Genomic DNA, 22,046 nt, shown 5'->3' on the forward strand with positions numbered 1-22,046 from the left:
TTATTTTTCTATCCGGAACATAGGTGATATTTTTCTTTTAACTATTTGCTTGTTTGCTGACTGTCTAGCCAGGTTGAATGAAAGCCCTGTGAGAGCAAGGCCTTGGTCTTGTGTTGGTCACTGCTCTATGCTCCGAGCCTAGCACATAAGGAGCAATCGGTACCTCTTGCTGGTCGGCCTCCAGAACGAATTCAGTCGAGGGGAGGCCTGGAGTCTGGGGTCCCAATGAGCACTCTGGGTGGTTCTGGTATGGGTGGTAAGGATGCCATTCTGAGAAATACTCATCTAGGGCAGCAGAACGTTACTTCTCATGCATCTTCCACCCCTAGCCTAGCCTCCCGTTATCATGTATCACCATCCTACTTAGCGTGACAGTGACACCCACTCAGCACCCCCTTGCTACAGCCTATGTCACAACTGCCTTTTGGGGAGAAGACAGTGGGGCCAGAACCTGTCCCTTCTCTGAGAAAACAGCAATTGCTAACACTTATAGTGTTATGTGCTGAGCATTTTTCTACATGCTTTGTGTATATTAATTGTTAGATCTTTACGATTGTCCACGAGACAGGTATTATGGTTGTCCCTATTTTATGGATGAGCATATGGAGGTACAGAGAGGTCACATGGTCAGCGAGAAGAAAGAAGACCAGTTCCTGAATACCGCTACCCTCGTCCAATCCCTCTTCTGAACCCACCCCGCAGCAGCCTGAGCATACCTGCTGTCGTCACTGGTGACCAGGACACGCACAGCCATCATGTCTTGTCCAACTATATCCTCCCCAGGGCTGATCCTCACTGAGGTCCACTCAGAGGGCAGGAGAGAGGTGGCTCCACCATCCACATCACTGGGCTCTGGCTCCAGGACACTCTTGGGCTTCTTGGGGGAGGTTGGCTCATCTGCTGGGAGGAGAAGAGGGTCTAGGGAGATGGTGGAAATAAACGGGCCCTGCAGGGTACCTGCTTCCCGTCCAGAAGCTTGGACAGGCTGCCGGGGGTGGGGGAGTGGACAAGGCAGCAGGCTTTGGGTCCACTTGGACACTCCAAGACTTCTCGTCCTCTGTTCCCACCACCTCGCCTACCAGATGCCCCAGTATTTAGAGCACACCTCTGTGTACAGGGCATGAATGCACACATCTCATTTAATCCCGTATGAGGGTCGTGAAGTGTTCAGAGGGCCCACCCAGGCGCACCAGCCTCTGGACTGCCATTGTCAAAATCACAGTGTCCAACATACTGCTAAACCCGGTGGCAACTTCTCCATTCTTGTCTTGACACATCAGCAGCATTTGACTCAGCTGATCATTCCCACTTCTAGAAAAGCTCTCCTCTCAGCCTCCAGGATAGCACCGCCTGGCTCCCTTCCCCTCACCGACTGTTCTCCTTTCCTGTTTGTGTGCTGGTTCTACCTTTTCCCCCTGACCTGGTCACACTGGAAGGCCCCAGGGCTGTCTTTGAATCTCTCCTCTTACTTATGCCCATGATAATCTCATCTGGCTTCCTGGCTTCAAATAACCCCAGATAACAATGACTCACTCCTGCATCTACACTGCCAGCCCAGACATTTTCCCTGAATCTAGATTTCCATACCCCACTGCTTACTTGGCACCTCCACGTGGATGTCTAGCAGACACATCAAACTCATGTCCGAGTGGAGCTCTTTACCCCCACGAGCTCCCCAACAGCCCCCCCCATCTCAGTAAATGGCGACCTTGGCCTTCCAGCTGCTCAAATCAAATACTTTCATGCTATCCTTGACTTCTCTTGTTATTTCATTCTTCACTCAAGTTATCAGCCAATCCTGTTGGCTCTACCTTCAAAATATGTCAGGAATCCAGGCACCTGTCACCACCTCCTCTGCTACCACCTTGGCCTCAGCCACCATGATCTTTTGCCTTCCAGCCTCTGTGGGTCTCCCTGCTTTCCCTCTCACCCTGCTCCACCTCCCCAAACCCCTAGTCTTCTCCCCCCCCCCCACTCTTCTTAATTAACATGGCCACTCAAGTGACTGTTAAATATGAGTCAGATCATACTCCCTTGCTCAACACCCTCCAGTGGCCCCTGGGACCTCATCTCCCACTGTTGCCCCACTGTCTGCTCTGACCATGTATGTGACCACCTCCCTGACCCCCTGTCTCAGCCCCTCGTATCGCTCCCGCCTCTTCCTAGGAGATGCTATCCCTGGACAGCTTCCTGCAGGGCTCGCTCACTCACCACCTCAGGTCTTCAGTCAAATGGCACCTTCTCCATGAGGCCTACCCTGTCACACTATTTTAACTGCAACCCATGCCCTCAGCATTCTCTGTTCTTCTTTATTTTATTCATAACACATCTCATCTCCTAATAAACTCTACAACTTTCTCTGCATTTTATTATCTCTCTCCCATGACTAGAACTAGTGATTTTTGTCTGTTTTGTTTCTTACTAGAATGATACCGGCAAGGAGTTGATGATCAAGGAATGCCTGTTGAATGAATCAACAAACGAGTGAGCAAAATAGGCCGCCTGAGGTCCAGCTCCATTTTGGCCACGAACTAGCTGGGTGACGACCCCTTCCACTGGTCACAGTGGGGCAGGTGTCCTTTCTCCTTTCTAAGGCTGATACTTCACTTGCACTTGGCTTCCTCCTCGCCAAGGGCCATTAGCAAGGGCATTGGTCATTTCTACCTGGAACACAGGTGGTATTTTTCCTATGTGAACACAAGACAAAGGCCTTGCTCTCACAGGGCTTTCGTTCAAACTGGCTAGATAGTTAGCAACCAAGCAAATGGTTAACAGGAAAAATATCTCCTATGTTCCAGGTAGAAATGACCAATGACCTCATCAATGATCCCGTCCAAGGGTCATTACCTTCTCTTCCCTGTGTCACAGACTTCTATGTCAATGGGACTCTTTCCATCAATATTTGAATGTGCTGAAGCCTCTCCTGTTTTAAGAAAACTGCTTTTAACCCACTTCCCATGCCTGGCCCCTAGCCAACGTTTCTTCTTCTTCTCCCCTTCCTAGCCAATCATCATGGAAGAGTTTGCTACACTCACTTTCTCTACTTATGCACCTTCCATCACTCAACTCCTCAACCCCCTATAATGCTGCCTGTGCCTCCATGACTCCCAAACTCCCCCCCCAAAGCCCCTGGCAGCCTCCTTATTGCTAAGTCCAATTCACAAGGCTTTGGGGTCCTCCTGCAGCTCCTGCCGCCCTCACGCCCCCCTGTTCTGGGGACCCATCCTCTCACTGCCTCCCTGGCTGCTCCAATCTCAGCCACCCAATCTCCTAGCCAACCTCTAAATGCTGGGTTTTTCACGCCTCCACCTGCAGGACAAGAGCTACTCCCTAACCATATTTACCATCTATGAAGATAACTCAAGAAATTTTTATTTTTACATGAAATGCCTCATGTATTAAAATATTGTATAGATCAAATAAAACACATCCCCAGGCAGATGTGGCCAGTGGGCTGCCAGCTTGTCACTCCTGGCATATGTGCATGCTTGCTTGTGCATGCACATATGCACACTTCTGCACTGATGTGGCTGCAGATGGGAGGCACTGAGGCAGCAGGGATGTAATTGGATGCTTTGGTAGGTAGGAGTAGCCGTAATAATATAATAATAGTAGCAGCAACTTACTTTTATCGGACACTTTTATGGAGAACTGTGTAAGTGTTTAACGTGTACTAAGTCTATTAAATGTCATAGAACCTTCTAGACAAGTATTATTCTTCCCATTTTGCTGATGTAAAAACAGGTGCACACAGAGGTGAAGACATCAGAGGACAGGGATCAGTCTGTACGGCTGTGAGCAGAACAGAACCATGGACACCAATGTGCATGACCTTTATTCTGGGAGTTTTGGCTGGAATATGTTCCTATTTTTTTTTATCCCCTCTCTGTAACAGAGCTGTGCTTTTTTTTTTTTTTTCCTGTGACCTTGCAGTCCTCCCTACTAGGGTAGGTAGATATGCTTCTCTGCCCAACTGACATGGGACTTGGCTGTGACACTTGCTTTGCCCAGTGGAAATGAGTGGATGTGACGTGAGCAGTGGCTTCAAATGGCCTTGCTGTCTGGCTAGTCCAGCCACACTCTTGCTAGCTTGCCATGAGAATAGCTCACCCCAGATGGCTGCTACCCCTCAGCCTAGGTCCCTGACTGTGGACACATGGAGCATGTCTCAAGCCACCTGTGGCCTGAAACCTTGCCTAACCAATCCCATGGAAGCCCAGGCCACCCTTCTATCTACAGCCTGAAGCACAGCTACTCAGCTAACCCCACAGACCCACGAGCAAGAAAAATAGGTGATACAAGCCTCAGAAATTTAGGAGGCTTATTACACAGAATTACTGTAGCAGAGACTCAACTCTATCTGGCTTATACCCAAGTACAGGTGTGTGCCCGAGTGGGGTATACTCAGATACTTGTATGGTCAACAGATGCTACTTGACTTCCTCGGATCCAGGCCTGTGCTGGTGATTTGGAGATGAATCAGCCATGCTCTGCCTTCAAGGGTCTCTTCTTGTCCCAGAGGGAGAATGTTAGGCATATTCATGGATAGTTGCCTTATCGGGTAGACCGTCTAAGAGTAAGGTGAGACTCAGTAGATGGGGAGGGAGATCTGACTTCTGTACAATGAACACCTTAGGTGGGAGGCACCATTTCAATGGGTTACGGATGAGTAGGATCCAAACAGAGTAGGGAGAGGTGGTGTTCCACGGGATGGACCTCTGTGAGTAAATGCAGCGTGGGAAAGCATTCCCACCGGCATGGGAACAGAAACTATGTCTGTGTGGCTGGACGGCAGGAGAGTACATGAAAGAAGCCAGCGGGAAATCATTCCATTGACATGGAACCAGAAAGGGCCCCTGGTGGCAAAGTGAAGAGTGGATTTCCCTCCAAGAGCAACCCCTGAAGGGTTGAAAGCCGCAGACCGGTATCATCAGATTGGCCTCGTAGAAAGATCGCTCTGGTTGGTGACTGGAAGGTGGACTAGAGTCCCCAGCAGGAGGGGAGACGGAGACCAGGGAAAGGGCTTTGATAACCTGGAGGAGAACTAACGGCTGAGCGTGCGTGGCCAGAGAAGAGGGAGCGAGGTTGTCCAGAGCAGCCCGGCAGGATAGGGCGGCTGCAGGCAGGGGAGGTGAGCTGTGCCAGGCAGTGGCGACACCACCTCAGGGACCAGCCCAAACCTGCAATGGACACCCCGAGGGGCTGCTTTTATCTTCTCTCCTCCTAGACAGTTGTGACCTGGCCAGCAGGGCTGAGGGGTGGAACAGGGTAAGGGCCCAGGCAGGCTCCCTGAGCTCCTGGAGGGCTGGGCATGTGGTCGACTGCTGAGCCCTCAGGACAGCAGGGTGAGGCCAGCATCCCTCACCGGGGAGTCCACAGATCTGTGGAGGGGTGAGGGGTGCTGGAAGGAGCCGGGGCTTCCTCTGATCACCACCTCATCCAGGGAAAAAAAGCCCCAAAGATGGACCTCTTCTTCCTCTCCCTCTGCCCCCCAAGGCCTGGGTCAAAGGCTACAGCTGGGTCTCTGGGGTTCAGTGCTGTGCTCAGGAGGCAATCACTCCACTCAAGCTTCTACCTCCAGACCCCTCTCTCATTCCCTGGGGACTCCTGTCCGCTTGTACACACCAGTAGTGCTAGTTCTAGCGGCCCCAGGACGAGCGATGGAAGTAGTCTCGAGGCAACAACAGAAGCAACACCAGCTCATTATCGAGGCCGTTATTGAGGTTGGCCATCTCAAACATCCCGACAGCCCGAAAGGACAGTGTTGTCATCTTCACCACGTGTGTGCAAGAATGTGGCGCCTAGAGACTAACTCGGCCAGGGGCCCCCAGTGAGTCAGGAGGATCAGCAGCTGTGTTGGTGGCCAGCCCCGGGGGAGGGTCCAGGTGTGCTCACCTGTGCTGCCTCCCCCAGGCCTGTCTACAATTTGTCCTAGATTTTGCCTACATTCCCGTAGGGAGGAGCCAGGTCTACACTGGGGCTGTGGGCTACCAGGGGAGGAGTGCAGAGGGTGGGGAGGGTGAAGGATCCAGCAGCTCCCAGGGCAACTGCCCTGGCCTCCTGGAGGGAAGGTGGTCTTCCCCGAGCCCAGCACTTCGGTCCCCTTCCAGGGCTCCCTGGTGAAAGACACACTCTGGCGGCAGAGCGCAGCACTCCTGTCCTCGCACACCACCCTCAGCAACATCCAAGGCCTTGACCTGGCCAGATGGCTGCTTGTGTCGGCGTGTGGACCCCTGCCCTCGATCTGCTGGTGAAATCGTTTCCATTTTCTCTCCAAGTCTGGAGACCCTTCCACTCTCCCCCAGAACCCAGGGCGACGACAAAGCAACACGTTCTCCCGTGTACGGTCATTAAGTCCATTGTAGAGATTAGGAGACTGAGGCTCATTTGTCCAAGGTCACACAGCTCCTAACTGCCAGAGCTGCTTCTGGCTCCAGGCTTAGAAAAACCCCCTCTGCTGTCTTGGCTACTGTTCTCTTTGAAGAGACAAGCTTAAAAAAGAGCAATGAAACTAAGTCCATCAGGACCCAGTCGGGAAAACAGAACTCAAGCCAGAAAGCTCCACAGAGGCCAGTTAGTACAGGAAACTCACGACGGTGGTGTTGGATGAGCCGAAAAGCCAAGGGCAGATCAAGAGACAACCCAGAGATGAGCCACAGCAGGAAGGCCCAGGCTGGAGGGACACTGGGAGGAGGCCATGAGGCCAGGGCGTCCAGGCAGGAGTGGGCACGACGGGGAAGAAACCGGCCACTGGCCAGGGTGCAGACAGTCCGAGGAAAACCCTGGCTTCTCCCTTGATCCCGTCATCCGCCCTCCTACCAGTGTACCCAATAGTCAGACGGAACAGGAACCCAGTTGCCAGGGAGCCTGGGAAATGCAATCTCCAGGGGTGATACCTCTTTACTACAGAGAGCAGGGGCAGGCACGCAAATGTCCAGGATACCAAGCACAGAGGGGTCTCCCCACCCTCTTGCAAGGCAGACGGTGATGAGTGAGGGCACCTGACAAGCCCCCAGCAGGATGGGGAGAGTCTGGGAAGGCGGGACCTACGTCAGGCATTCCCTCCACTGACTCCCAGGGGCTGGCACAGTTGTCTATGCCACTTCCAAGGTCCCTCACAGCACATGTCCATTTAAAAGATAAAGGCACAGGTGCCTCAAGACGGCAGCTGCCACCTGGGGCTTCTGAGAGTGACACCTCAGGGTGCACTACCAGGAATGCCCGTTTCCAAGGGTCTCCAGGGAATGAGAAAATTGATGGGGAGCCACAGGCCTCAGGTGTGGCTGTCCTGTGCCCTCCTGGACTCTTGCCAGGCATCCTCTGCTGAGTGTGTGACCTGCTGAGTGTGTGACCTGTCTGTGTGCAGACGTGTGTGCTCCCAGGCCTGTGCTCGGCTGCCCTGAGCCAGGCCCTGCCTGGCCCCAGGAGCAGCCTCTGTGCAGAGACCAGCTCAAGTAAACTATAAGCCAACTAGAGAGGGGGGCTCAGCCCTCCCCAGCTGCAGGCCCTGCGCTCAAGGCCTCGGCAGAGCTGCCCTGCTCCAGCCACGGAGCCGTCGGCCTGGACACAAGGCCAGACGCCAGGGGAGTGCAGTCCGCGGTCAGGCCCAGAACCTGGCGTGAACACCCGGGGCAGCAGGTGTCCTCCATCAGGGCCAGGAGGGGAGGGGGGCACGTGATATCTTCCCAACAGCTTGGCGGGCCCCCAGACAGCTGCAGGTGTAGGGCCTCAGGCCTCGGACCCACAGACAGGTACTGTGTCAGGCCAGCTCTGAGCCTCAAGCTTGGGCACAGCCAGGACCTACATTCCGGTTTCCCTGAATGAGGCTGGAGTGGAGACCTCGAAGTCTCTGGGTAGGAGCCCCAACAGCAACCCAGGGAAGCAGGAAGGGAAATACTTTGGGGGCGCACGGTCCTTGGTTCCAGCACACACCCCGTGGCTGCGACAGCAGGTCATCCCAGCGCTGAGCAGACCTCCGCTCACAGCTCAGATGGGGATGGCGGGTACGGCTGCAAGGCCCCCCTGATGGAGTGCTCACAGCCAGGGGACGTGCCCGGCCTGGCTGGGCCTCATGTAGGTGGGGGTGGGAGGAGAGAGACCTGATCTTCTGGGCACTTCGAGGCCCCTGAAGATTGAGAGGCTGGCCTCTTTCTGGGTGATGGCTGGGGGTAACCCCTGCTTCCCTGGGCCTGCTCTCTCATGGTCTCAGAGACACTCGCAGGAGGACTAGACTCAGGATGTCAAAGGTAAGGTGAGCCAACCACATGCCATGGCATGGGGGCAGAGTCTTCCCCATCCCGCCTCTGGTCTCAAACCTGTCACCTGGAATCCTGTGTCAGGACGCCAGGCATGAGAGAGGATGTGTGTGACCCCGTGGCCTGGGCCTTGCTACCCAAAGAGGAGGCACTGGGCTCTGCTGCCAGCCTCAGGCCTGCTCCCATTGGTCACCCAAGTCTGCGAGAGATGCTGTGTGAAGCCTGCACCCCTTGCAAGGCAAAATTCAAGTAAAATCGGAACTCCCTTCTCCCAATCAATCAAAGGGCTCTGTGGAGGCAGCAGGACACACGACGTCATACTTCTCTTCCAGATTCTCCTATCCGAGTCATGAGTTGATGGCAAGACTTTCCCAAGCCCAAGACAGGCTCCACAGCCTGAGATCCAGGCCTTTATTGCTTCTACAAAGGCTGGTTGAAGGTCCACTATGTGCCAAGCACTGTTCTACTGGTGCAGATTACACGGGTGCTCAAAAAAAAACAAAGGTTCCCATCTTCAAGGAGCTTATGTTCTAGCAAGGGGGGAAACATAGATACATACCATTAGTCAGTGAGTTCCAGAATATGCTGAGAGGTGATAAATGCTCTGAAAACCTGTCTAGGAGAGTAGAAGGGTCAGGACAGCTGGGGGGATGGACTGCAGTATTAAAGGCAGACCTAACCGGGAGGGAGACGAGGGAACAAAGATCTGGATGAAGGGTGAGGCCGGCTGTATAGATACCAAAGAAGGGTGTTCTTGGCAGAGGGAACAGCCAGCACAAAGGCTCGAAGACAGAGCATGGCTGGTGTTCAAGGAGGCCAGTGTGGTTAGGACACAGTCTATGAGAGAGAGCAGAAAGACAGCAGGTCAGAATGACGGGGTCAGGCCTTCCAGAGCTGAGTCCGCTGTATGCATTGGCTTTTACTGAGCTGGGAAGCTACTGGAAAGTTCAGAGCAGAGGGCAGATCCACATTCTGAAAGGATTTCTCTAGCTGCTGTGTTGAAAACTGGTTGAGCAGAGCAAGGAAGTGCCTGGGAAGCCACACTGGAGGCCACAGCAGTAACTCCAGAAGGGACAGTGGCTGAGGCCAGGGCGGTAGCACAGGGACGCTGACGGGTGGACTGGGTCTGGCTGTGCTTGGGATTCACCAATGGACTGGGTGTGGGGCCAAGAGAAAGAGTCCTTAAGAATGACCCCAAGGCTCTGGGCTGAACAATGGGAAGGAAGGAATTGGGGTTTCCAGAGACCATGAAGGCCAAGGGTAGAGTCTATTCCAGCAGAAGATTAGGAGCGGGAGGTGGATATCTAGGTTGGAGACTCTTGGTAGAATCTAGGTGGAGATGTCACGTAGGCAGCCAGAGACAGAGCTGGAGCCGCCCTCCCTCTTTGCTGTGACTTAGGAATTCACTAAACCAAACCAAGGTCCTTCTAGCAGGTGGCAGGAGGAAAGAGAGGTGCACAGTGGAGGCTCGGAGGTGACCAGCTGCCTTCAAGAGGGCGGGGAGGTCAGAAAAGGAGAGAAAAATAGATGGCACCGCTCAGGGTGAGTAGAGACCTCTGTATCGTGGCCAACCTAAAGATGTCCCGGGGGCCCTCTGAGCTCCAGCTGATCTAGAACGCCCACCAACGTCTTCCCTACTGCACAAAACCAGGAAGGTGCTACCTAGAGCTTGGCCTATTGGGCATGTTTACCGATTCTACTGCCACAAAACCCTAAGTTCGGAGGCTTCGGTTCATGCGAGGGGCTTGCCCAATGTCACTGAGTCCATACAAAGTGCCAGAGTCAAAGCCGGGTCTCTGGCCAGTTCCAGGGCCTGCCCATGCACCCAGGCTCCCCTGCGAGCAGCGTCTGACTCTTGGCCCGGGCCTGGTGACCCTCGGGTCCTCCACAGCTGAAGATGCTGCTCTGGATCGCCTCCCTCGTATCAGAGAACTCCTTTAACGTCAAGCATCCCCTCGAGGTGAGCACGGCCAGCGAGGTGGAGGCCTAGCGAGGTACTGCACACGAGGTGCTTGGCACCCCGCCTGGCAAGGGGGGAAATGCTCCATCAATGACAGCTGGCCCCGGAGCACTCAGAGCAGCAGCCACTTCTTTTTATTATTTCAGGGATTAAAGAAAATGCTGTAAAAGTGAGTTCACAGAAATAGAGGAGGACAGCCCACCCACTCTGCTAGACCCACTTAGTCTACTTGATATTCGGGTTGCACGGAGATTGGTTTCTCCAGCTGGATTATTTATTTAGGATAAGTTCCCTGGGGTAAGATTACTGCGCCATAGGTCAGAGCCCTTTTATGGGTCTTAATAATTGTTGCCACATTGCTTTCCAGAAAAACTGTCCCCATTTACTTTTTACCCACGACTATTTTTTTTTCTTACAACCTACTTTGCTTTTTCTTGACTAATTCAGTTGCCACATTGCTTTCCAGAAAAGACTGTCCCCATTTACTTTTTACCCACGACTATTTTTTTTTCTTACAACCTACTTTGCTTTTTCTTGACTAATTCAGTAGGTAGGAGATAATTAATTTACATTCCTTCACACGTAATTGTTATAAATGTTCGCTTTTTCTTTTCAGCATTGTTTCATTTGCTGGAGTGAGCGCTGTCTGTTCATAGCCTGTGCACATTCATCAGTGGGTCTTTAATCAACAAATAGGAACTGATCACCTACACTGCAAAATGCCTGGGAACACCTCCTTTGCATGAACTGTTTACAGGCCACAGCTATGAACTTCTTTATTATCACATTTAATTCACTTTCCCCCCTAGTCTGGCTGCCTGCTGAATGTTTTCATTTTTACTGTTACATGTTAAGTTTTAATCCATGGGGTGCTTGGGTGGCTCAGTGGTTGAGCATCTGCCTTTGGCTCAGGGCATGATCCTGGGGCCCTGGGATCAAATCCCGCATCAGGCTCCCAGTAGGGAGCCTGCTTCTCCCTCTGCCTGTGTCTCTGCCTCTCTCTGTGTGTCTCTCATGAGTAAATACGTTTTTAAAAATCCACTGTTTCTGGATTAAAGAACATTCTACCAAACACTTATGTGAATGTGACATTCAAAACAGAACAAAAAAACCCATCCCAAACAAATAAAACACTCACTTTCAACAGGTATGGGAAAGCCCACCTCAGCAAAGTTAATTAAGCTTCTTTACTGGAGGGTCCCTCAGAGACTTTTACCATGCCAATAAGTCTTGCGGATCTCCAAGGTTTGGGAGGACCAGCACGATTAGTATGAAGTTTCTCAAACTCTGTGCCTGTGGAGCTCGTCATTCAAAAGCCCTCTTGGAGCTAGTGTTCCTTGCCACACTTTGGAAAATGTTGCTTTAACCCAGCTTCGAATCGGAAAATCAAAACTATAAGCTCCATGACAGTAGGGACTTTTGTCTGTTTTACCCCCTGCTCTATTCCCAGCGCACCACAGACACTCAGTAAATATTAGTTAAGTAAATAGGTGAGTGTATGTACAAATAAAACAAATCAAATCTGGTACACGATACCAAGATACATACATTCCAAGGCGCAGGGAGGGGCAGGGCCTTTGTGTGGTTTGCCGCTGCATCCCTAGGACTTAGAATATGTCCAAGGTATGGTGTGTGTTCAACAAACACTTGAACGGATGAATAAATAAAGGAATGAATCATTTGCCCAACCTAGCTCCTGACTTAAGTCCCTAACACCCTTCCTTTTACGGAAGAGAAAGAATAGCTCACCTGGGTAAGAGTACATGACCCCAGGCAGCTTGGAAAGCAGTTCCAGGAGCCAGCAGCTGAGCTCAGAGGCCCAGGGCCCCAGAAATGCCCCTCAGGGGAGGTTCATCTCAGCATCAGAAGCCCTGCTACATCCAGCCTGGTGATGGCAGGCATCCCATCCTAGGGAGGTTGAGGACCAGACTTCCTTGGCACTGTCCAGATTAGCCAAGTGAGACTCTGAATCCTTCCCTTAAGGGGAAGCCAGCCTTGAATTGGCTCACAGCCTGCCATGGGTTCTGTCTTCAGAATGGCTCTGTGGGCAGAGCCTTGCAGCCTTAGACACTGAGTGGCCCTGAGGCTTTGGGGGGCACAGGAGGTCTCTTAGGATCACAAAAGGCTCCCCATCTGGATCAGCACATCTGCCATGTTCGCTGCCATTCTGAACCCAACGTCCGATACCGTCCGATACTCCTTACCTTTCACTTCTCACTCAGCTGGACCAACATAAGACTTACTTGCAAGAATAACCTTTGTTACTTAGGAACCTAAATTAGTGAATGGTTCCTAAGTAAAGCTCGCCAACAGGTCCATGGTTTGGGGTGGGGAGAAGTGAGCAGAGGAGCTGTTAAAACAGTCTGTTTCCAACAGCTCAGGTGACACTGACCCTTACCCAGCTATGCCCAGCATCTACACAGAAAAGTACCATGAATTTTCAAGAAAGAGACCCCAAAGCCTGGCCCAGGAGCATTGGTGACCTTTTCCAAATATTACCCCTGGGTAATATTTCCTTTCAGAGTTGCCCAGCGCAGCCCCAGAGCGTCCCGTGTCACCACAAGTGCAGGTCCCGCCAGCAGTTTAGGGAAGACTTCCCCTAAACCAGCCCCTGTGTTTGAGATTGGAGCAGCTTCCATGGCAAAGAAGAGAGGAAACAATGAGCTTTATAAAGAACCATATTTATTTTCATTTACAGCATCAAATACCATAAATAAAGCTAAACATCGTTTGCTGTGTGCAAAATACAGGGGGGGTTCCATGTGGCACTGTAAATGACTACCAAAGGTCACAGACATGCGTTGCGATGAGATGGGGTGGGAGAGGCTAGCTAAAGAGAAGGCTGAGAGGGAAGGAGGGCCCTCTCTGGTTGACATTCTCTAAAGGGAGGGAGACTCTGCAAGAGAAGACAAGACAAGAGCGATGACTTCGTACTGGCTAGAATCTGCCCCAGTGCAGTGAGCAATGCAGCATGCAGGGCTGTGCAGACAGGCCGAGAGGTGAGCGTGGCTCTGGGCCGCATGCAGGACAGACGCCACCTTCAGCCTGAGACCCTGAGGCCTGGCCCACAACAGTTCTACTGTACTGGGCATGGTGTTTCTCTTTAAAAGCGCTCTGAGCATCCTGCTGCCGCAGGTAACGAGTCAGTGGGAATATGTGTTTTGAGCAGAGCCATGGGGGGCATCGACACTGGCTGCTCCAGGCCTGGGCTGAGCTGACTCATTTCTCAAAGCCATCCCCGGCCTGTGACAATGATTGCTCCAACCGAAGCTTCTGCATCATCTGGGGCTTTATGAGCCAAGAACAAGAAGAGCCATAGCAAAGCCCTTGTGTCTAGAGTACAGGCTGTGCTAGGGAAAGGATTTGCCAGGAAAACTGTGATTGGGTGTTCAAAAGACAAAGCACGAGTCAAGCTTACGATAAAGCCTGGGATCATTTTCTTTCTTTTTTTTTTTTTTTTTAAATCTTTCTCAGAAGAGTCACCTGTGGTTCTGATCAATAATCTTTAGACTAGAAGCCATGCTCATATGCATGTAGTTTTTCAGAGGCTACTAGACAGAAGTTCTTTCCAAAGGTGAACAGAGCCCTCTCTAGCGTCCTGTCTCACAGCTGGGGGTGACCGTCCCAGGAAGGTAAGTGGCTTCGCGACGGGAAAGGCACGTGCATGCAGGCCACGCAGGGAGCCGAAGGGAGGCAGGCCATGCACCTGGTGTGGACCGGGCTGCCGGCTCAGAGGCAAGTAGAATCAAACACGGCTTTCGAGCGGAACGCCACCCCACAGTGTGAACCCACCATGCCATGGAATGAGCCCATTAGTATGCCGGATATTCACAGTTAGCACAACCCGTACCGCGGCGGGGAGGTTGGGGCACGGAAAGCAGGTTAGGCGTTAGTACCACTCTCTGAAAATGGGCAAGAAAACCAGTCACCTCAGAGCAGAAGTGTGTCAGCCAAGAAGTGGGTGTAGCACTGGAAGGCTGAAACGAACTGGTGGCCACAGTGTAAGGTTGGAAAGAGAGAGACAGAGAGGAGAATTTAGTCTGGCGGGGGAAAAAAAGGAAAAAGACTGGTAACACAAAAGGCACAGCAGTTGAAGGTGAGGCAACCATTAATGAAAGAGAAACTTCTCCAAACTACTCACTGCTTGCTCGGCACAGATGAACCCTTCTGGTGGTGCCCACCTACTTCTCCGCCAGAGTGGATCCGTGTGGTTGGCCCGTGCCAGTGCTCCCCTGCGGTCCCCTCAGGGCTCCACGCATCCTCAGGACCACCCCTCCTCCCCGTCCCCCTTATCGCTTTGCCCCAGTTTTACTCTGGTGTCTCACACTCATTCTCGAATGTGCTGTGGAGGCTGAGAGGCATCTGCCTCCCAGAATCCACCATGCGTGGGGCCCACCCACCAGAAAGGTTCAAAGCCTCAAAGCATACAAACATCTCAGGCTTCTGACAGGCACATCCTGTCTCTCCAGGGTCATTCAAACCAGTCTCTTTCTGGCCGTAAATGACATTCTCAGAGAGTCTAACTCTGGCTTCGAGGAGCATTCCACAGAGCACCTCAGCCCGCCCTGAGCTGAAGACAAGAGCGATGACACGGCTGTGCGTGTGTTCACATCATGACCTCGAGAATGATCCTTTTTAGAGTCAAGCAGAGCATGACCCAAGGGCTCCCCCCACCATACCGAATATTAAAATCCCAGAAAAAAATTGGAAAAACCCAACACGAGTCATCAGACCGACAACGGTTCCAACGAGGGCAGAGGTGCCAGTTCCCGTGGACTTGGCCACAGCCATGCCCCTGTTTTATCCAAGGACCTGAAGGAAGCGTGTGTAGAAATGCCTCTGCCCTTCTTCCTGCCCTATAGAGACTTGTCATGTCCAAGCTCTCCAGCGCCCTGGCTTCTAAAGCTCACCAGGTTCCATTCTTACTTGATCTAGAAGGAGATCTCTAGTGTAACGACTGCAGAGAGCACTCTCCGGCCTGGCCAACTCTAGATCTTCTGAGCGAGACGGGAGGCCTCTCCCTAGCAGCCTCTCCGCTGTTCGGCCAGACCCACAGCGGTGCCAAGTGCAGGCAGAGCGGAGAGGGGGGAGCTGAGGCCTCCTCTGCAAGCCCAGAGTCCAGAACACAGGTAGGCCCAGAGCCCACTTCTGCCCTTAACAGGGCCTATTCCTTTTGTATCTGTCAACAGCTTCCACTCCCAGCCTCCCCTGCCGTCCAGACACAGGAGGCCAGACACATTCCTTTGCTAGGACAGTGGGAACACAAATGGTTTCTGGCTGTTTCCACCTAATATGCATGGCGGCCCGAGTGGCTGAGCACTGGAAGCCGTGCTCACCCGGGAGGTCATGCTTCCCAGAAATCACACACCCTGAGGTGCTAACAAATGGCCTCAGTCCCAAAGCACCCTCCAAGAGGGCGGGTTCCTCCCTCGGCCTGATCTTTACGGACCCTGAGTGGCCTTGGCTCAGTCTGCAGCCTGGGCTGAGGACCTGAGAGGGGCCCCCCCCCCCGGGAGGGGCAGGGTGGGCACGGCTCTCCAGCTCGCTGGAGCTCCTTGAGGTCAGGTGCCAAGGGGCTGCCCGAGGGGTGCTCACTGGTGGCAAGGACAAAGTATGTTTATAGCAATCTGCTTGAAGCCTGAATGTCCTTTGGCTGTCATCTGGTATGAGGAGGAAAAACCCTGAAGCTACTATTTTACATCCAAACAATGGTGCAAAACAGTCCCCCTCCCTCTGGGAGGGCCCGTGACACCCAACTACACGCTGCCCTGTGCTTCTGTAAGGCTTAATTCTCCTCTGATCTACTCTTTTCTTCTAAACTGATTATGCTTTCGAGTTCAAAACACTGTCCCCTGTTGACAAGTGGCATCAGGGTACATACATCAAAAGGCACTAGTCAGGACAAGGTGGCACACTCACTTCGGTTTATGAAAAAAAAAAAAAAAAAAAGCCCAAATCATTAATGTCGCAGGCAGTGACCAGGACAATGGACTGCAACGTGGAAGGGACTTGTAATACCAGTTATAAACTTCAAACCGTGTTTAGAAAAATTGACACTCGTAGAAAAAAAAATGCTTTCTCTTGGCTTATGAAAAGTTAAAAACTGAAATGTAAACCTAGATATATGGCTCGCTTTGGTATAAAAGAAGTACAAAGCTATATAGATATAAAAAAGACAAACCATCCTTCATGTCATGCTGGCCCCAGCACCAGGAGCAGATGCTCCCCCTGACAGTCAGGCGCAGGGGGCCAGCGTGCACCTCTTTGGCTTTGAGCGAATGGGTTAAGAATGCTAGGCCTCCTGGCCAGAGCCCCGGCTAACTGCAAACACACTGCCGTCTAAACTGGAAATGGGAGGGCGCTCCCTGGGGCGGGTGGCATTTCACTGGAGCTTGACCGGGAAGCATCTGAGCACCCAGTTGCGGATGGTCTCGAGGGACTCCTCAGACTCCCGGTACATGGAAGCCAGGACCTCGAAGAACACCCAGAGGAGGGGCAGCCCGAGGCTCAGGAGCTCGTAAGTGTAGCAGTAGTTGTAAGCATTGTCCCTGAAATGAAGGCCGGCGGCACGCAGGAGTCCCCGAATCCAGTTAAGCAGGCTCCGGGGAACGTGAAGCAGGCCCCAGGACAGCCTGAGAGGCCAGCTTAGCGCCTTCCTAAAGAAGGAATTGGTGATACCTGGAGGGCTGCCTGCAGGAGTGCCAATGGCAGCGGCTGCGCAAGAACTTTCCACGGGAGTGTCTCGCCGAGGGGCCTCTTGCTCTTTCCACGTTCCCTCCTCCTGGGAGAGGGAACAAAGGGAGGGCATTTAGTCCAGGACTCTCACAGAGCACCCTTCCGATGAAGCAGCTGGAGAGGGCCAGTGCAAACTGACCATGGTGGTCCCTGCCTCTTCCAGCGAGCCCGCCCAAACAGTCTCAGCCCCCAAGCACTGCTTGCTGAAGGGGCGCTGGATATGGGGCCAGCGTGACCACAGGCTTAACAGGCCTTCAAAACACAAACGTCCTTTAAAAAAAAAAAACAAAACCCGCACGTCCTTTTGACTCCGAAATCCTATTTCTTATGCCCTGTCCTCAGTAAATAATTTGAAATGGGGACAAAGACGTGCACACAAAGATATTCGCTGGGGGAAAGAGTCGTAAGGTAAAAATGTGGCACAAGATGAACACCCAACAACATGAGACTTGTTAAATAAATCATCAACCATCTTTTACAGGCATCCGAAATGATGCTCTGAAAGAATTTCTAATGTTACGGGGAACGGTCCCTGATATGCTTGTTAGTCTATCAAAAGGAGGATATGAAAGTGCAGCGGTAGGATTCCAGCTGGTTAAAATACGTTCATAAGGGGAAACGTCACAAAATGTTAGTTATGAGTTTCTCAGAATAGAGTGGTGATGGATGATTTAACTTTCTTTACATTCTTTCATTTATCCATTTTTCTACGTTAGGCCTAGGTTACTGGTATAATCCGAAAAGAGCGTGGGTCCTTGTGGGGAAGGGGGGGGGGTAGGGTTCTGTGAATCAAGCGGTAGAGAAGGTCCTTGCTAAGAGCCACCAGAGGTGATGCCACTATCACCATACACTCAGCGGGCTATCACTTTGTTGAACCTGGGGCAAGAACCTGGGGAAAGGTAGGACCCACGGGACGTACCCCTGCATACACTGTGGTCACGTGGGGCCCAGGCATGGGGGACCCTGTAGTTTCCACACAGCTGGGCATACAGTCCCATCCCTGGGACACGAGAAAGCTCTCCCGAGCTGCTCCAGAGAAGCCAGCCCCACTGCTCACCGGGGAGCCGGCCTCCAGAACGGGATAAACCCGGAGGACGGCAGAACAGGCTAAGGCAGAGGGACCCTCCGCTCCGCAGAGTACACACTTCCCTCTTCATCTGTGGGTCGCAGTCCCTCCAGGGTCAGACACAGAAACTCTGGCCTGACTTGGCGGGGCCCTCGAAAACTGCCTCCCATCCGGGGACCTTCCCTGTATCACCAGCACTTTCGAGACAAAGCATACCTCTCTCTGTTGCTTCAACTCTGCTCGTCTCTTCCTTTGCTGACTGTTGGTCTTACAGTGAATGAAATGAGGCTTGCAGAAAAACTTGCCTGTAAAAGGAACACACACACATGCACACACGGGTTTTCTCCTATAAATGAGAGCAGTGGTACCTGGCCAATGTCTGCCCCTGTCTAGGGCAGAGAAGGCCAATAGCGGGAGTAAGCCCAGGAGGCCTCGAACTTGGGTCTCTGTCGCCTGTCCTAAAGAAGCCACGTTGAGATGAGGTCTCAGGACCCTTTGCTGCCTCAGAGGCAGACTGTAGCCATGGGGGGTGGGGGTGGGATGCCAGGGATGGGGCTGAGGCCCTCAGATAGTCCCCACGGCAAACCGAGGCCAAGTCCCTTCCCAAGGCCAGCTGCCAGGCTGCAAAATGGGCAGCTCTGAATGTCAGCATCGTTTCCAGTTCCCGATCCTTCCTGGGGCTCCTGGGGTGGGAGAGGCTCGAAGCAGATGGCAGGAGTGATGGGGAGGAAAAGACCCAGGTGAGGCACACCCTGGGCCACTGGCCACAGCCCAGGACCATTGGGCGCCTTCCAGAGAAGCCTTCTTCGTTCACTGCTACAGCAGTAATCTCAGGGACGGTAACAACCATAAAACAGGAAAAACCTACGCAGGACTCACAGTATAGCGGGCTCCCCGGGAATTAACCCACGCGAGCAATCTCGCAACAACCTTATGAGCTAAGACCTGTGATTATCCTCCTCTTACAGATGAGGTAACGGAGGGACCAGGAGGTTAGGTAACAGGCCCGCGGTTACGTGGGTTTACGGTGCATCCTGGCAGGTGCTTCTCGGGGGGGGGGGGGCGGGGGGAGGCTGCTATTACCGTGACGTTTGCGATACCCCCTTTGTAAATAACATTAATATATCATCATTTATTGAACCCTGGTCACAAGCCAGGTGTGGTGCTGAGTGTGTGACAACGCTACAGAGGTTGGATTTTCTCGACCACACGGGGCCACGGGAGGTGGGGAGACTGGCCGAGGACGCGTATGTCAAGTGCTCGGTACACAGCAGGTGCCGCCGCTGGCACTTGGCAGGTGCTCACAGCACCCCGGGCCCCCCCCCAGAGGTGCCCCCTCCTCTCTCTAGGATCTTCCCACTCCTGGGGAAGCGCAGGGCGTCCCAGAGCCACCAGGGTCGAGCGCTGGGCCGGCCCCAGGGGTTACCTTCGTCGCCGTCGAAGGCATAGGCGGCCAGGCGCAAGGTGGTGGCGCAGGCGCTGCAGCGGAAACACTCTCGGTGGAAGAAGTGGCCCTCTGCGCTCAGCCGCTCCATCACGTACACGCGCTTCTTGCAGAAGTAGCAGGTGTCGCTGCCGCCCAGGTTCAGGGGAAAGACTTTGCGCATGGATTCCTGGGGGCACAGGGTGGCGGGAGAGAAGCACCGGCGTTAGGGCTGACACGGGCACTCGCCACGTGAGGCCGGGACTCCCGGGAATTCCGGCCTCGATCGTGGGGACCTCCTGGGCTCCTGTTTGCTGCTCATGTCACTGCGGGCACCGCAGCAGAGAGCGAGGGGTGGGAGGACAGCTCCCTCTGCAGACCCCGTCCCTCTCGGGCTGCTGCTAATTCTGCTCCCAGGCAGGCCAGCTGGCGAGTGGGGGGGTGGGGCGCAGGTCCTCCCCAGGAGGCCAGCTCGGGTTTTGGGCGGGGGTGGGGTCTCCCCATCTGACACAGTGGGCACCCCTCACCAACATGCCTGCTCAGCGACCTGTCTCCAGGAATCCGCCCCAGAGACGAAGTGCTGCCCGGGCCTAGGGTGAGGTCCCTGAAAGAACACCTCCACACCCCAGTCCTCCTGCAATGACTTAGGCCAGGCAAGGAAAGCCTGTGGCATCCAAACGGCTCAAGAGAACTGCAGGAAAGGGAGAGGAGGTGCCCTCTAGCCCCCCAGGGGCTGCCAGGCAAATTCCTAAGTGGGAGGGAGGAGGGCGAGGCCAGGCAGCGGGTGTGCCTGGGGGGCTCTGGGGCGATGTGTCAAAAGGTTACCAAGAGAAGCATCCGGTCAAATGGCTGGTGATGGCAGCAGGCAGCCTTGTTTGGAGAAAGGAGAATTCAGAGGGAAGGGTATCTCTCTGTCGCTGGATTCTCAGCCCAGTGCAAAAGGGCCTCTTTGGACGCCCAGGGCCAATGGTAAGGGATGCCTCACTAAGCCAGTGGCCTGCCCGGCCTTTTCAATGTGCTCTTCAGAGCCCCAGACAGCAGGTGAGAGGCTCTGTGTCGTGCAATGACCCATAGGGGAGCCGAGTGGGGTTTGTCATTCAGAAAACGCAGCGCCCCCCCACCCCCGTCGAACCTCGGCTCCGGTCTACCCCATTCTCACGCCTCCTGTCCATAAGAAGGGGCCCTCGGGTGGGCCAGGCCATCCTCTCTGGGAGACCAGAGCCAGTGTCTGCGGGTAGAGGCTGAGGGGTGTGGTCCTTACCAGGTCTGGAGAGGTGGCCTGGGTCTTAGGTCTGTGATCATTCATGTACAGATTGACCAGGACTTCAGCTGCAGCCCCTATTCCGCTGGACACTTTCCCTACCGTCAGCTACCCAAGAGCAGAGGTAGAGGAGACAGAGACAAAGGTAGAGGCCAGTTAGCACCAGAAGGAAAGCGCAAACAGGCTGGATGTGGGACAGGGCTCCACACCCACATGCAAACAGCACCCGACGTCCCAGGAGAGGCCAAACCAGCCTGGAGCGGGCGGCAGGCACTCTGGAGATGGAGAGAAGGACAGAAATGGAACCCCGGGGCCTGGGTGGGCCGGGTGACTTGTACAACTAGCCCCATGGGCGCACGAGGCCTTCGGGATTCGCGTCGAGTTTCTTGGTTCACAGATGGGGTAAGTGAATCCCAGAGAGAGGAAGGGATCTATCCCAGGCCACTTAGCAAATACACGCACGATTCCGAACTCTTCTCAGGTCTCCTGACCCGCAGCCCGGGTGCTCTCACACCCTAAGGAACCAGGACCTCACCAACAGACAGCTGACCGGCAGCCACCCTCCCATAGAGATCCCTCCTCTTTGGAGGGCTGTGAGCTGCTGCTTCAGCTGCTTCTTGAGCAGGACTGCTGTACCCCCACCCCCCAGACCGGGAGGAAGGGTTAGAACCCCAGCTCCACCGTGAACCAGTTCTGAGGCGAGGCACGAAACTCTCGACTTCTGAGCTCAGTTTCCTTACTTAGTAGGATGGGGAAAATAATGCCTGCCTTTCTGATGAATGGTAAGGTAAGAACTGAGGGAAAGAATGGGTGTTCAAGTGCCTGGCGCTCGGCGGGGCTAGGCCAGGATGAGCTGGACTCCTCCCTCCCGGCTTCCTGAGTGCAGCAGGTCCCAGCTTGCCTTGCAGCCCCCACATCCCTGGGGAGCAATGGTGCTGTCTGACCTGAGCCCCCCAGGCCTACAGAAGCAGGGACTGGAATGGCAGCGAGGAGGCAACAGGATGGGTGCTCCGCCGTGCGCTCTGGGCAGCAGTGGCCAGAGGCCCCGGGCTGGTGCTGGCAGGTCAGCTCCACGTGGGCCCTGGGCACCACTGCCTGGCCGGTGGCAGGTGCCTGTGCTCCAGAGGCATGATGGCCACACCCACCTTTGAGTGCCCGGATCCCCATCCATGGGTCTTGGAGCCAGGCCAGGGGTGGAGCTGACAGCCCAAGCAGACACTGCATAATCACACAGACACCCCCGGCAAACCCCACCTGCTCCCCCTTTCCCACCAGCTCTGAAAGGCCATCCCCAGGAAACCACCGCCGTCTCCTCATCAGGGAGGCAAATGCCACAGTAAGAGATG

At 53.8% G+C, this 22,046-nt stretch overlaps 1 protein-coding gene across 11 annotated transcripts in view; it reads right to left on the reverse strand.

Annotated features, from left to right (window-relative positions):
* The window catches only part of MICAL2 (microtubule associated monooxygenase, calponin and LIM domain containing 2), a 223,669-nt gene that overhangs the window by 75,069 nt on the left and 126,554 nt on the right, over window positions 1-22,046 (reverse strand). For 3 of the 11 annotated variants that reach the window (XM_055317599.1, XM_055317597.1, XM_055317596.1), the window contains 5 exons: window positions 20,701-20,808; window positions 19,443-19,629; window positions 18,233-18,321; window positions 16,894-16,996; window positions 717-900 (listed from right to left, as the gene is read on the reverse strand). In XM_055317599.1, coding sequence (XP_055173574.1) covers window positions 717-900; window positions 16,894-16,996; window positions 18,233-18,321; window positions 19,443-19,629; window positions 20,701-20,808 — 671 coding nt within the window. Of the gene's footprint in view, window positions 1-716; window positions 901-12,880; window positions 16,997-18,232; window positions 18,322-19,442; window positions 19,630-20,700; window positions 20,809-22,046 lie in introns of those variants that run through there. The other 8 variants (XM_055317604.1, XM_055317602.1, XM_055317607.1 and 5 more) reach the window with 4 other exon arrangements.

This window comes from Nyctereutes procyonoides, unplaced genomic scaffold, assembly GCF_905146905.1.
Source record: "Nyctereutes procyonoides isolate TBG_1078 unplaced genomic scaffold, NYPRO_anot_genome, whole genome shotgun sequence".
Classification (NCBI taxonomy): Eukaryota; Metazoa; Chordata; class Mammalia; order Carnivora; family Canidae; genus Nyctereutes; species Nyctereutes procyonoides.